General features: G+C 44.4%; 1 protein-coding gene across 4 annotated transcripts; it reads left to right on the top strand.

Moving 5' to 3' along the window:
* The first annotated feature begins 4,264 nt into the window (after positions 1 to 4,264).
* CENPA (centromere protein A) lies at positions 4,265 to 11,829 on the top strand. 4 transcript variants are annotated; one of them, NM_001205380.1, is made up of 5 exons: positions 4,265 to 4,447; positions 7,389 to 7,498; positions 8,009 to 8,086; positions 8,372 to 8,531; positions 9,355 to 10,574. In NM_001205380.1, exons 1-4 carry the CDS (start codon positions 4,354 to 4,356, stop codon positions 8,504 to 8,506), a joined length of 417 nt encoding a protein of 138 aa, NP_001192309.1. In that variant the 5' UTR covers positions 4,265 to 4,353; the 3' UTR covers positions 8,507 to 8,531; positions 9,355 to 10,574. The 4 variants fall into 4 exon arrangements, with proteins under 4 accessions (NP_001192309.1, XP_005213104.1, XP_005213103.1 ...); XM_005213047.5 differs by lacking the exon at positions 9,355 to 10,574 and adding an exon at positions 11,614 to 11,829 and having other exon boundaries at positions 4,296 to 4,447; XM_005213046.5 differs by having other exon boundaries at positions 4,296 to 4,447; positions 8,777 to 10,574.
* The last annotated feature ends 1,072 nt before the right edge of the window (positions 11,830 to 12,901 follow it).

Genomic DNA, 12,901 nt, shown 5'->3' with positions numbered 1-12,901 from the left:
GCTGTACCTTTAGGCTTTGCTGAGCCACTAGAACTCCATCCTAGGATAGCAGGGTGCCAAAGGAGTGATGAAACCCAAATTGTTTGGAAAGATCACCTGGTTGTTATATGGAGACAGGTTTGACTAGCGTCAGGAGGTACTAAAGGCAAAGACTGGTAAAACGCCCATTGGGGACTTCCCTGGTGGTCCAGACGCCATGCTTCCAATGCAGGGGATATCGAATCCAATCCCTAACCAGGGAACAAGTGTCCCACATGCCATGTGGTGCAGCCAAAAAATTAACAAAAAAAACACTGGTTAATTAGGGTCTAAACTATAGAAGGGCTTCCCTGGTAACTCAGATGGTGAAAAATCGGCCTGCAATGCAGGAGACCTGAGTTTGATACCTGGATCAGGAAGATCCTCTGGAGGAGGGCATGGCGACCCACTCCAGCATTCTTGCCTGGAGAATCCCACAGACAGAGGAGCTTGGCGGGCTACAGTCCATGGGACCTCAAAGAGTAGGACGCAAGTGGCAACACTTTCAAACTAGAGAAATGGTGGAGAGGATGAAGATCAGAGACATTCAAAGAGTAGACTTACATTTTCGAGCTCTTGGCTGTTGGATGGTCTATTGTGTAAGCTGTCACCAAAGACTAGGTCTCCTGGACCAGGCTTCAGCCCACCCCCCATCACCAGTGGACCCACTGAGCATCCCCAAGCACAGCTCCAGCCAGCCAACTCAAGGAGATACTGCCTTAAAGGTCCATAGACCCACATCAACCTAGTCTGCCTGTTGTTGAGAGTTAGTTGTTACCATTTCAAGGTAGGCAGGAACTCTCACCCAAATTCTGAAACAGCCAAGGGGGAAATCACCATGGGCATCACAAAATCAGAAGTCATCAGTACAAAATAGTGTTTTGTTTGCTTTTATTTACAAAATAAATGTCAGAGGAGGAAAGGGCCACCAAAATTGGATGCAGAATATTATTCTCAGGTTCTGTTCCTCATTCTAAGGTAAAGACTTGGGTTCCATTGCCTCTTGATGCAGTGAGTAGAGTTCTTGACTGTGAATCCAGAGTTGCAGATCTGGCTCTAATTAGTGGCCTGAGAAGCCCCTTCCTCTCCAGGCATCAGTCTCCTTGTCCCACAGATAAAGGAAGTGAACCAGATATATTCACAGGCGTCTCCAGGAATCTATGGTCTTTGTTCCTACTGATGGTCCAGAGATTCTTCCGTGCTGACCAGCAAGGGGCACCAGGGACTCTGGTTGGGGCTCATGCATACATGTTAAGTTGCTTCAGTCATGTCTGACTCTGTGTGACCCCATGGACTGTAGCCCACCAAGCTCCTCTGTCCATGGGTTTTGCCAGGCAAGAATACTATAGTAGATTGCCATGCTCTCCTTCAGAGGATCTTGCTGACCCTGGGATCAAACCCATGTCTCTTGAGTCTAACCCACAGTGGCAGGTGGGTTCTTTACCCACTTGGGGCTTTACCCACTACCTGGGGCTCATGGTCTATCTTAATACCCAAAGAAAAGGAGCCCATTTGGGCACGGAGTTCACTCATAATTCAGTCAGCCACTGCCATTCAAAAAGGGTGATGCCTGGCCAGATGCCAGCCCCAGACCCACATATATACAAGGACTGGCCCTGACCTCTCCAGAAATCAGAATTCTTGTCCTTGGGCCAGCCTCCCATTCTCCCAGAAGTGCCAAATCCTGCTCTGAAGATGATGGTCCTGGTGTCCATTCTGATCCTGACTTTGATGCTAGATGGGTCCCTTCACAATTAGGTAACTTGTTTGTCTTTCATACTTTTCATGTCTCTCCATGGTCAAGTGCAGTTTACAAATTATTGTTTTTCATGTGTGCAGAGAGCATATCCTAGGGATCATTAACTTGCTGAGCTCACTGAGCAGTATGTGGGTCTCCTGCCACCAGTGCTTAATTGTTTGGCGGTTTTGCTAAGAAAGCACTGCTTGGTCTTGTGTTTAAGTAAACCTGCTCTTTTGAGTAATCATTAACTTACAGGGGTCTCCCATGTTCTACTTAAAATCCCCTAGTGTGATTAACTACTTACTTACCTATTTTCTACCTTATTTCTGTTGTTACTCAGTCGCTCAGTAACTACTAGGGATGCAATGTTGTGCTAACATTTGTGCTCAGTCGCTCAAGTGTATTCAACTCTTTGCAACCCTACGGACAGCAGCCCGCTCAGCTCCTCAGTCCATGGTATTTTCCAGGTAAGAATACTGGAGGGGGTTGCCATTTCCTACTCCAGGAGATCTTCTAGACCCAGAGATCAAATCCGTGTCTCCTGCATCTTCTGCACTGGCAGGCAGTTTCTTTACCACTGAGCCACCTGGAAACCCACCTTTTTTTCTACTTACTTCTAATAAGGCAAAGAAGGCACTCGAGGTCTAAAGCAAAATGAGTGAAGATTTGCTTTGTCTGACTAACAGGTCTTGAGGACTAGTATAGTAGGACTTTGTGCCTCTGTGTCACTGAATAACAACCAGCCTTCTGTCATTCGACTATATCTCAGTGGGTTCAACCAAACATTCCTTTCCTTCCCCGCCTCCCCTACCCTTTCCTTCCCCTCCTCCCATATCCTTCCTTTCTTTCTGTCCTTCCTTTCTTTCTTATTGTGGTAAAATATACACAACATAAAACTTACCACATTGACCATTAGTTAAGAGTGGAGTTCAGTGGCATTAAGTACACTTACATTTGCTGTGCAGCCCTCACCCATCATTCATCTGCAGAACTTTTTCATTTTACCAAACGACAACTCTGTGCCCATTAAACAATAATTCTCCTTTCCTCCCTTCCCCCAGCCCCTAGCAATCACAAACCTACCTTTCTGTCTCTATGAATTTGACTATTCTAGGCTTCTCATATATGTGGCATCATACAATATTGGTCCTTTTGTGTCTGGTTTATTTCGTTTAACATAATGCCTTCAAGATTCATCCATGTTGTAATATGTATACAAATTTCCTTGCTTTGGTAAGGCTGAATAATATTCCATTGTATGTGTATACCACATTTTATTTATTCATTCACTTAGACATTTTTGGCTATTGTGAATAACACTGCTATGAGCCTTATTGTACAGATACCTGTTCAAGCCTCTGCTCTTTTTTGGAATATATATGCAGAAGTGGAATTGCCAGGTCATATGGTCATTCTATGTTTAATTTTTTGATCCACCGCCATACTGTTTTCAACTGTGACTGCACCAATGTGCAGCCCCACCAACCAGCAGTGAATAAGGGTTCTCTAAAATCACTGATTTTGTAACATTCTTCCTGATTACAGGTTACTATAGAACATCTAGAAAATGTAAAATAAACAAAAAAAGCATAAAACCCCCTTTATTCTAACTATCTACTTCTACATTTGCCCTCAAGCATATTATCTCCCAACAGAAAGGGAAGGATCGTTTCCCTTGGGATGATTCTATTGAAAAGCTGGAACATGTGATCCAAGAAAAGAGCTGAGGCCTGCCCTGCTTGATCTCATAGTCAGAGTCCCCATCCTGGCTATCCCACGACCCTAATCATTAATAGCGTTCAGGATGAGATAGTTGGATGGCATCACCGACTTAATGGACATGAGTTCGGGAGTTGGTGATGGACAGGGAAGACTGGCGTGCTGCAGTCCATGGGGTCGCAGAGAGTCGGACATGACGGAGCAACTGAACTCAGTTAACGCTCATTTCTCTTTCTTTTTTTTTTTTTTAACGCTCATTTCTGAGTCGCATTCGTGGGGTGTTCGGGGTGACCCTAGTCTCAGGCGAGGCACAGAATAGTCACATTCTCCTTGGGCCTGTCTCCGAATCTTTAAAAGCCAATTTAGGATTAATAGAGCAAAACGTAAAATATTTGCGCAAAGTGATTCGTCTAGAGAAATGCGTTCCACACACGTACCGTCTACATGGTTAGAATGGAGCTTTCTTTTTCCGACCAAAAGCCACAGGACTACTTGGGTCTAATCCATCAAGCATGCGGGCCTCTCCAAGCGAGCGGAGGGCCGGAGTAGTTCCCGCCTCCTTTCTCTTCTTCAAGTCTCTATTGGCTGGTTCCTACCGTCAATCCGCCTCGTCCCTGCAGTCTCCTCCTATCACCACCGCCGTTAGCCCCTCGGGCCTGTGCTCTCATTGGTCCTCCCCGCAGTCGCTCTTTGCTAGGAGCATTCCGAGACAGCCACTGGGAGTCGCTGGATTCGGTTTTTAAAAAACGCCGCCACTGAATTGGCGGCGGTGCGGGCAATTCCAATAGCACCCAGGCGCCCGGCCCTCCCAGCCTCTGCCCCCGGACCCAGAAGATCTAGAAGGAGCCGCAGGGCTCCAGCCCTGCGCGCCCGCCATGGGCCCCCGCCGCCACAAACGCAAGCCCGAAACACCAAGGAGGCGCCCCGCGAGCCCGGCTCCCGCCGCCCCCCGGCCGACCCCGTCCTTAGGTAACCCGCCACGATCCCTTTTCCTCCGAGCCGGTCTGCCTGCAGCCTGCCTGTGAGGTGGGTACGGACCCAGTCCGCGTGCTCATTTCACAGACGAAAAGCTGAGGCTTCTTGCTGATTTGGGATCGAGCCCATTCTCCCAATCCCGGTCCATTGGCCTTCTTCTACAGGGGGCAAAGCAGTTCTGTCCAGCATCTGTACGGAAGCAAGGTCCAAAACCCGGAGGGGACTGAGGAAAGCAGTTTCGAGGAAGAGAAAGGACTGGCTTAGACATTCTTGATGATTCTAACAGCGTGGATTGACTGCTTACCACTAGGCATTATGTTAAACTCTTTATACGAAGTTACTCAACTTTATATTGTGCCCATTTTACAAATGGAACAACAGGCTCAGACAGACCTGCTAACTTGAGCAAGGTCATCCAGTCTGCGGGACAGACTGGGTGAAAAATCCCACAGGGATTTTTTTAAATCAGTGTTTGTGCTTTTTTCAGTCGCAAAAATTATTGGCTACTTTTGGTGACAACTTCACAAAAGTTTTGTGACAACAACAGTTTTACTTTTGGAAGGTGCCTGTTTAGGTATTCCGGGGGCCGGGGGGGCGGGGGGAGGGGGTGATTTGATTTTTTTTTTCCTTCAGTGAGTAGCTGTGTTGGGCCTTAACCAGAGTGCCGTAACTCAACCTGTTCTCTCACCTTGTCCTCTTCCAGAGGTATGTGCCTGGAAAGAAGACTGGTCTATGGTCCTCAGTTTCTGGGCTGTGGTCTGGTGGATGGGAGACCTAACCATCAGCAACCTCTTTACTTGTCTCCTGCTCCATAGCTAAGAGCAGGGAGAAGAAAGTATTATCGGTTTTTTGTAGATGTTGCTATAGTGCATAGAATTTTTTTCTTTCCTAAGAAGGCAATGGCACCCCACTCCAGTACTCTTGCCTGGAAAATCCCATGGATGGAGGAGCCTGGTGGGCTGCAGTCCTTGGGGTCGCTAATAGTCGGACACGACTGAGCGACTTCCCTTTCACTTTTCACTATCATGCATTGGAGAAGGAAATGGCAACCCACTCTAGTATTCTTGCCTGGAGAATCCCAGGGATGGGGGAGCCTGGTGGGCTGCCGTCTATGGGGTCGCACAGAGTTGGACACGACTGAAGCGACTTAGCAGCAGCAAACATAAATAACCTTTGCAGCTAGTGAACTTGCTGAATTCTCTCGTGAATCCTAATAGTCTTTCAGTTGCTTCAATTGAAATTTTCAAGCGAGCTATTATATTATGTACAAATAATGACTTTTGAATAGTTTTTTCATTTTTATACATTTTCTTTCTTATTTTATTGTTACGGAGGCCCTGAGACTAGTGTCGCCATGGGTCTGTTTTCCCCTCTTCCCAGTGACCCTTCAACTCATTCCAATCGACTCCTCAAAACCATTACCCCTGTGTCTAGTGCCTTTGAACTACTCCTGTCAAGGTCACCAACTACTTTTGTGTTGCCAACTTTATTAGACATGCCTGTGTCCTTCTCTTACCCTGTCTTTCAGAAGCATTCGACACAGTGGGCCATTTCTTCCTCAAACCCTCCATCCCCCTGACTCCGTGGTACATACACTCTGTAATTTCTGCTCAGTGGTTAGTGCCTATGCCATCTCTTGAGCAAGTTGATGTTGGACTTCCGTGGTCTCCTTTTTCTTTCTTTCCCTTCCCCAGGGGGTTCATCCCTCCTTTTGACTCCAGTAGGACTCCACTCTGACAGCTCTCACATGTTTATCTCCAGCCTGGGTCTCACCTCTGACTCCACATACCTATGTCCAACTAGTGTGACTTTGGGGTATGTCACACTAGTTCAGTTCAGTAGCTCAGTTGTGTCCGACGCTTTGCAACCCCATGGACTGCAGCACACCAGGCTTCCCTGTCCATCACCAACTCCTGGAGCTTGCTTAAACTCATGTCTATAGAGTTGGTGATGCCATCCAACCATCTCATCCTCTGTCATCCCCTTCTCCTCTGGCCTTCAATCTTTCCCAGCATCAGGGTTTTTTCCAACGAGTCAGTTCTTCACCAAACATATCTTAAAGCAAACTTTTGGTTACTCTCCTCCTGCCTCTTCATCCTCAGTTTCCCCCATTTCAGTAAATGGCACAACCTCCCACAGCCAAAAACCTGGAAGAGATTTTTCATCCTGTGCCCCATGTCCATCCAATCCAAATGTAAGTTCAGGTACTTCTACCGCCACATCACGTCCTAATCATGCCACTTGTTTGCTTTTCTACTCCCACAAGCCTCATCGAAGCCCCCACCCTAAGCTGGCTATGACATGACTTCCACTCTTGTCCCTTTTCAGTACTTTCCTTACATAGGAGCGGGAGTGATCTTTAAATAAAAGTGTATCGTCTCTCCGTCCTGCTTAAAGCTCTTCCATGGCTTCCCATTACGTTAGGATTAAGGTAATGCGTGAAAGAGTTAGCATTTAAATTAAGACCCTCAAAGGATCATCACTGAGGGTCAGTAGGACCCTGAAAGGATCATTTATTCATTCATTTAACAAATATTTATGTAGCACTGATCCACTGTTCTCCAGTTGCTGAAGATTACCACAATGACTACAATAGACAAAAATCCCTGCTTTGGAGAGCCTGTTATCTACAGTCTACTATTTGGCTTCCTGGGTAGCGCTAGTGGTAAAGAATCTGCCTGCTAATGCAGGAGACGCAAGAGACAGGGGTTCGATCCCTGAGTTGGGAAGATCCCCCTGGAGGAGGGCGTGGCAACCCACTGCTGTATTCTTGCCTGGAGAATCCCATGGACAGAGGAGCCTGATGGGCTACAGTCCAGGGGGTTGCACTGTCGGACACGACCGAGCATGCACATTTGGCAGTTTGATGGCCAGGTTGCAGCACACCACCTATTTTCCACTGCCTTTTACTCTATGACTCTACTCTTTTTCTCAGGCACGTCCTCCCGTCCACTTGCTCGCCGGAGACATACAGTCCTGAAGGAGATCCGAACTCTTCAGAAGACCACACACCTGCTGTTAAGAAAGAGCCCCTTCTGCCGCCTGGTGAGCTCCAGGGAGCCTCCCGCCAACCCCTGTGCAGCCTCCTTTGTTTAAATTTCCCGGGTGTTGGGGCCCTGTCATCTCTTGCCCAAACGGCAAGGGACCTCTTCTATAATCTGATCAGGGACACTTCAGCTCCTGAAAACTGGATCCTGCCGAGGGCAACTTCTCATTCTTTATAGAGTTCGTTTCTAACCCCCACCACCTTTGAAACTGCTCTTTGATTTTGTAAAAGGAACTCTGTCATCCAACCACCCTCTCATCCCTTCTCCTGCCCTAACAGATTGTCTCCTCCTCCCCCCACACCATGACCAGGATAGATGTGCCCATCTCTAACCTCCCTGGAGTTGACACCTAGTTAGGTGTTAGCTACTAGTTAGGTCCCAAGGTTAAGCACCAGGAAGGAAGAACAGAAGTGAAGATTCATGGAGGCTCATGGAGAGAGTCTGTCTTCTTTGAGTCTCCTTTTCCTCTCTACTCTTCCCTTTGCTCCCCATCCCCGCTCTTTCACAGGCAAGAGAAATATGTGTTCAATTCACTCGTGGTGTGGACTTCAATTGGCAAGCCCAGGCCCTGTTGGCCCTACAAGAGGTAAGAAAGGGGCCAGGGGCCAGTTGGGTGAGGGGTGAGAATGGGAGAAGGATGAGGCTGAATATCCGCTCCTTGAAAAGAGCAATGGAATACCCCAAGTCTGGAGGCTGGATTCTGGTCTGGTAGTAGTGGAATTCCGTGGCAAAGTTCAGTCTCGTGCTGTAAACAATCTTTCCTGTAGTTTTTTGAGCCCTTAGAGGCTGAGTTTTTAGCAGGTCCCTCAGCAAAAAGCAGCCCACATCCCCTGGTCATTGTCAGTCTTTCTGATTCTCTTTGTGTCCACAGGCGGCAGAAGCATTTCTAGTTCATCTCTTTGAGGATGCCTATCTCCTCTCCTTACACGCCGGCCGCGTCACGCTCTTCCCGAAGGATGTGCAGCTGGCCCGGAGGATCCGAGGCATTCAGGAAGGGCTTGGCTGAGCTCTGGCCACCCGCCCAAGTCTCTGTAAGCTTTTCCTGCTCACCAGAGAGTGAGCAGACCTTGCGGGGAGAGCACTCAACTGCCCACTGCCAGGGCGGGAATTTCTCTGAAAGAAGCTTCTTTCTCCATCCTGACTCCTTTGCTGCCTTGCCTCCCCTTTGTTCTCTAGGAAAGCTTTGACCTAGTTTTAACTTGAATGTTTGGGATTCTGCGGCTCGTGTCCTTTTGTACAAATTTATTTTTCAGTTTTAATTTTGACTTCCCTGTAGCTCAAATGGCAAAGACTCTGCCAGCCATATAGGAGTTCTGGGTTCAATCCCTGGATCAGGAAGATCCTCTGGAGAAAGGAATGGCAATCCACTCCAGTATTCTTGCTTGGAGAACTCCATAGACAGAGAAGCCTGGAGGTCTACAGTTCATGGAGTCACAAAGAGTCAGACACGACTGAGCAACTAACACACGCTTATTTTTCAATTAAATAATGACCAGATAAACTGAATCTGACAGAGTTCATCCTCTCTGTTTTTCAAGGACTAGATGACCTTGTGGGATTCTTTTGGGTTTGATTTTTTAATTGGAAAGTAATGGCTTTACAATGTTGTGTTGGTTTCTCTGGTATAACAACACGAATCAGCCATAATTATATAGTATCCCCTCCCTCTTGAGCCTCCCTCTCCTCTAGGTCATCACAGAGCGCCAGGCTGGACTCCGAATGTTATATAGCAGCTTCTCCCTAGCTAGTTATCATTCACACATGATAGTGTATATATGATGACCTTGTTTTGATTGAAAGAAAGTTCTTATTTTTGAAAATGCCTTGTTAGTTAATATGATTCCTGAATTTCAGGGTTGATACCAGAGCTTCTGCCTGTAGCCAGGACCAGATCCATGGAGTACAAGGTGTTGCCTGGACTTGCTCTCTCAAAGCAGAGCGTGCGAGTTGTTTTTGTAGTTAGTTGTTTTTTAGAAGAAGACTGCATGGCTTTCCTCTGTAACAGAGGCAATATATGAGAGAATCAACACATTCCAGAAATCCCGAGAATAATTTTCAGATGAAGAGACTCTAAGGTTGACTTCACTTTGCAAATTATTCATGTGACTGATGATTTGGAAGACATCAGACTTTCTAGGTTATAGGCAAAAAGGATATTTACTGATTATTTTAAATCTTCTTGTACCATTTAAATTTTTTTACCATATATATATATTTACTTTTATTTAAAACATGATGGAAAAAAATAAGAGAAAACCAGTCAGTTGCATGGAAGAGCCTGGTGCATCCAGCGTACAAATCTCTGTCTTCAGATTGACTTCATCATTAACGGCAGAAGCAAGTTTGTACGTGGACTGTACCTGTCAACAGATTATACAGCTTTTCAAAAACTCAATTGGGATGAAAATAGAAAATTGTTAAGGTTTGATGTTCTGGCTCCTTCTGGTAAATTCCTGCCAAAATCATTCAGAAATTCCAACTTGTAGAATTTATTTTATTCTTTATTTGCAAATCATAGACAATGTATCATAATTTATACTTCAGAATTTTTCATTCCAGGATTTTAAAGAGCCTTTTCAATGTTTTTACAGGTATTTTTATAACTTCCTTGTGGAAAGAGAATAAAAATTATTCTTAATGAAAAAAATTTGAAGCAAAGTTACTGTTATACATAGATTATACTATGTTCTTTGTGTGTTAGCATTAAATTCTTCATTTGGACACTTTGCCAACAACCACAATTTAAACAAGAGAATTGAGGGATGTATCTTTGCCTCCAGTGGAGTAGAGTATGAGCCAATAAAATCCTTGCCCTTCTCTTGTAACTGAAAGCAGTTTAAGAGACTTCCAGGGAAATAGGAAGTGCCACCTGAAGACGTTTAGATACTGTGTGTGATGAAAATGATTAGTGAGGGTGGATACTAATAACGATGCATCAGCCAACTGAATTCAAACTAAAGGGAAGGACCAAGTTCTGTTGTTTGATAAATTTTAACCCTTTGTAAAAACCTTTTCCTGTTCGACATCAACTCATTTTTATGTAAACATTGAAATAAAGCTTATCTATGAATACATTTAAAGTTCTTGTCAGGGTGTTATTAATCAGAAGATTATGCATGCATGCATGCAAAGTCGCTTCAGTCATGTCCAACTCTGTGCGACCCCATAGACAGCAGCCCACCAGGCTCTGCTGTCCACAGGATTCTCTAGGCAAGAATACTGGAGTGGGTTGCCATTTCCTTCTCCATCAGGATTATACTCTTCCTCTAATTTTCTTAAAATTGACACTTCTCTGCTCTCCTAAAATTGTACTAACCAGGACCCCACTGCAACACATGGTCACATGTCACATTCAAATGCCAGGCAGGATGTGTGCTCAGCACCACAGAGTAACATGTATAGTAATCATACCATAACCTGAGAATCTGATGTTACAATTTACTATCAACTTTGAGCTCTTACATAGCTGATGTTGTTGGAGTTTCGTTTTCTGTTTTCCCTACTTTCTGGGTGATTTCACCAACATCATTTTCTAACCTTTCCAGTGAGGTTTTTATTTATGCTTTCACATTTTTTAATATCCAAGAACTCTCTTCATTGCAGTGCTCAGGCTTCTCATTTCGGTGGCTTCTCTTGTTGCAGAGCACAGGCTTTAGGCCCATGGGCTTCAGTAGTTGTGACGCACAGGCTTAGTTGCTCTGTGGCATGTGGGATGGGCTCTCCCCAAAGCAGAGACTGAACCCATGTCGCCTGCATTGGCAGGCGAATTCTTATCCACTGTACCACCAGGGAAATCCTAGTTCTAGAATTTTTTGATTCTTCTCAAAATTGTCATGTCCCTTTTTATAATTTCTAGCTCCTTGTCGAAAATGTCGACATTTATATCCTTTAACATAGAAAGTAAGTTGCTTTGCAGACTATGTCTGTAACTCTCATAGACTCCCTATGAATCTGTTTCTATTTATGGCTTCTATTGATTCTTGCTCATTTTTTTTTTTCTCTTTGGTGTTGATTACACATGATTGTATGCCTGACACATCTATATGGGGAAATAATTTGAGGCCTAGAATGGTATCTTCCTCTAGAGAGGATTGGGTATTTTTTTTTCTACAGGTGCCTAGAGGCAGTAAACATTCAGAACCACCTTCACCCCAAGATTTTCTGAACCACCCAGATGATTCAAAGCCAAGGAGCTGTGTAGAAATCGCTTCTCGGGTGGTGGCAGGTGGGATTCAGGATGGGGGGACACATGTATACCTGTGACTGATTCATGTTGATGTATGAAAAAACATCACAATACTCTATAAAGTATTTATCTGCCAAGTGAAATTAATTTTTTTTTAAATTGCTTCTCATTCACTTTATTCCCAAGGTACAGGCAGCCCTCCAAAGTCAATTTATCACTCTTACCTTAGCAGGCCTGTACTTCAGCCTTGTCTCCCTAACTCCACAAGGTTACCAAAAGCATAGCTCATTCCTCAGCTACATCCCACGGGAAAATGTTAGGCCTAATCTGCTATTAAACACATCTCTAGATTTCCAACTTCTCTTTGATCTTGGATCAATAGTTTCTAATAATCTACCTTGTTAGCAGTTTAATGCTTTTAAGAGCAAAAATATATTTGTCCAACTTTTTCTTTGTCTTCAGTAGGAGAGTGGTCCAAATGACTACTGGCAATAAAGACCAGATAGACCAATGGAATAGGATGGGGGGCCTATAAGTAAACCCTTGAATATGTGGTCAAATGATTTTTGACAAGGGTGCCAAGGCCATTAAATGGGGAAAAGAGGTTTTCCAACAAATGTTTCTGGAAAAACTGGATATCCCCATGCAAAGAATGAAGTTGAAACCTTACCCACCACCATATAGAAAAGTTGACTCAAAATGGACCAAAAGCTTAAATATAAGAATGTCAATTACAAAACTCTCAGAAGAAAACAGGGGAAAAAAGGGTTTTTTTAAAGACAAAAAACATTAAGAAAGAAAAAAAAATAGGGCAAATACTTCACAACATTGGATTTGGCAATAATTTCTTGGATATGACACCAAAGGTACAGGCAAAAGAAAAAAATGAACATATTTGACTATGAAAATTAAGGATTTGTGTGCAATCAATAGTGAAAAGGCAGAATGAGCAAGTATTTGTTACATATATGCTAAGTCTCTTCAGTTGTGTCCGACTCTCCTTGACTCTATGGACTATAGCTCACCAGGCTCCTGTCCATGAGATTCTCCAGGAAAGAATACTGGGCTGGATATATATATATATATATATATATATATATATATATATATATAATGAGATAATGAGACAACACAGATTGAGAAAAATATTTGCAGATCATATCTGATGAAGAGATCAATACCAGAATATATAGAAAACTAAACAACAAAATCTTG

Source organism: Bos taurus, chromosome 11 (assembly GCF_002263795.3).
Source record: "Bos taurus isolate L1 Dominette 01449 registration number 42190680 breed Hereford chromosome 11, ARS-UCD2.0, whole genome shotgun sequence".
Classification (NCBI taxonomy): domain Eukaryota; kingdom Metazoa; phylum Chordata; class Mammalia; order Artiodactyla; family Bovidae; genus Bos; species Bos taurus.
This window is presented reverse-complemented; position numbering and strand designations above follow the sequence as displayed.

Coding starts and splice junctions, on each gene's coding strand:
- CENPA (XM_005213047.5), top strand. CDS start 4,354: ATGGGCCCCCGCCGCCACAAACGCAAGCCCGAAACACCAAGGAGGCGC. Junction 7,499..8,008: donor AGAGCCCCTTCTGCCGCCTG/GTGAGCTCCAGG, acceptor GCTCTTTCACAG/GCAAGAGAAATATGTGTTCA. Junction 8,087..8,371: donor CCCTGTTGGCCCTACAAGAG/GTAAGAAAGGGG, acceptor TTGTGTCCACAG/GCGGCAGAAGCATTTCTAGT.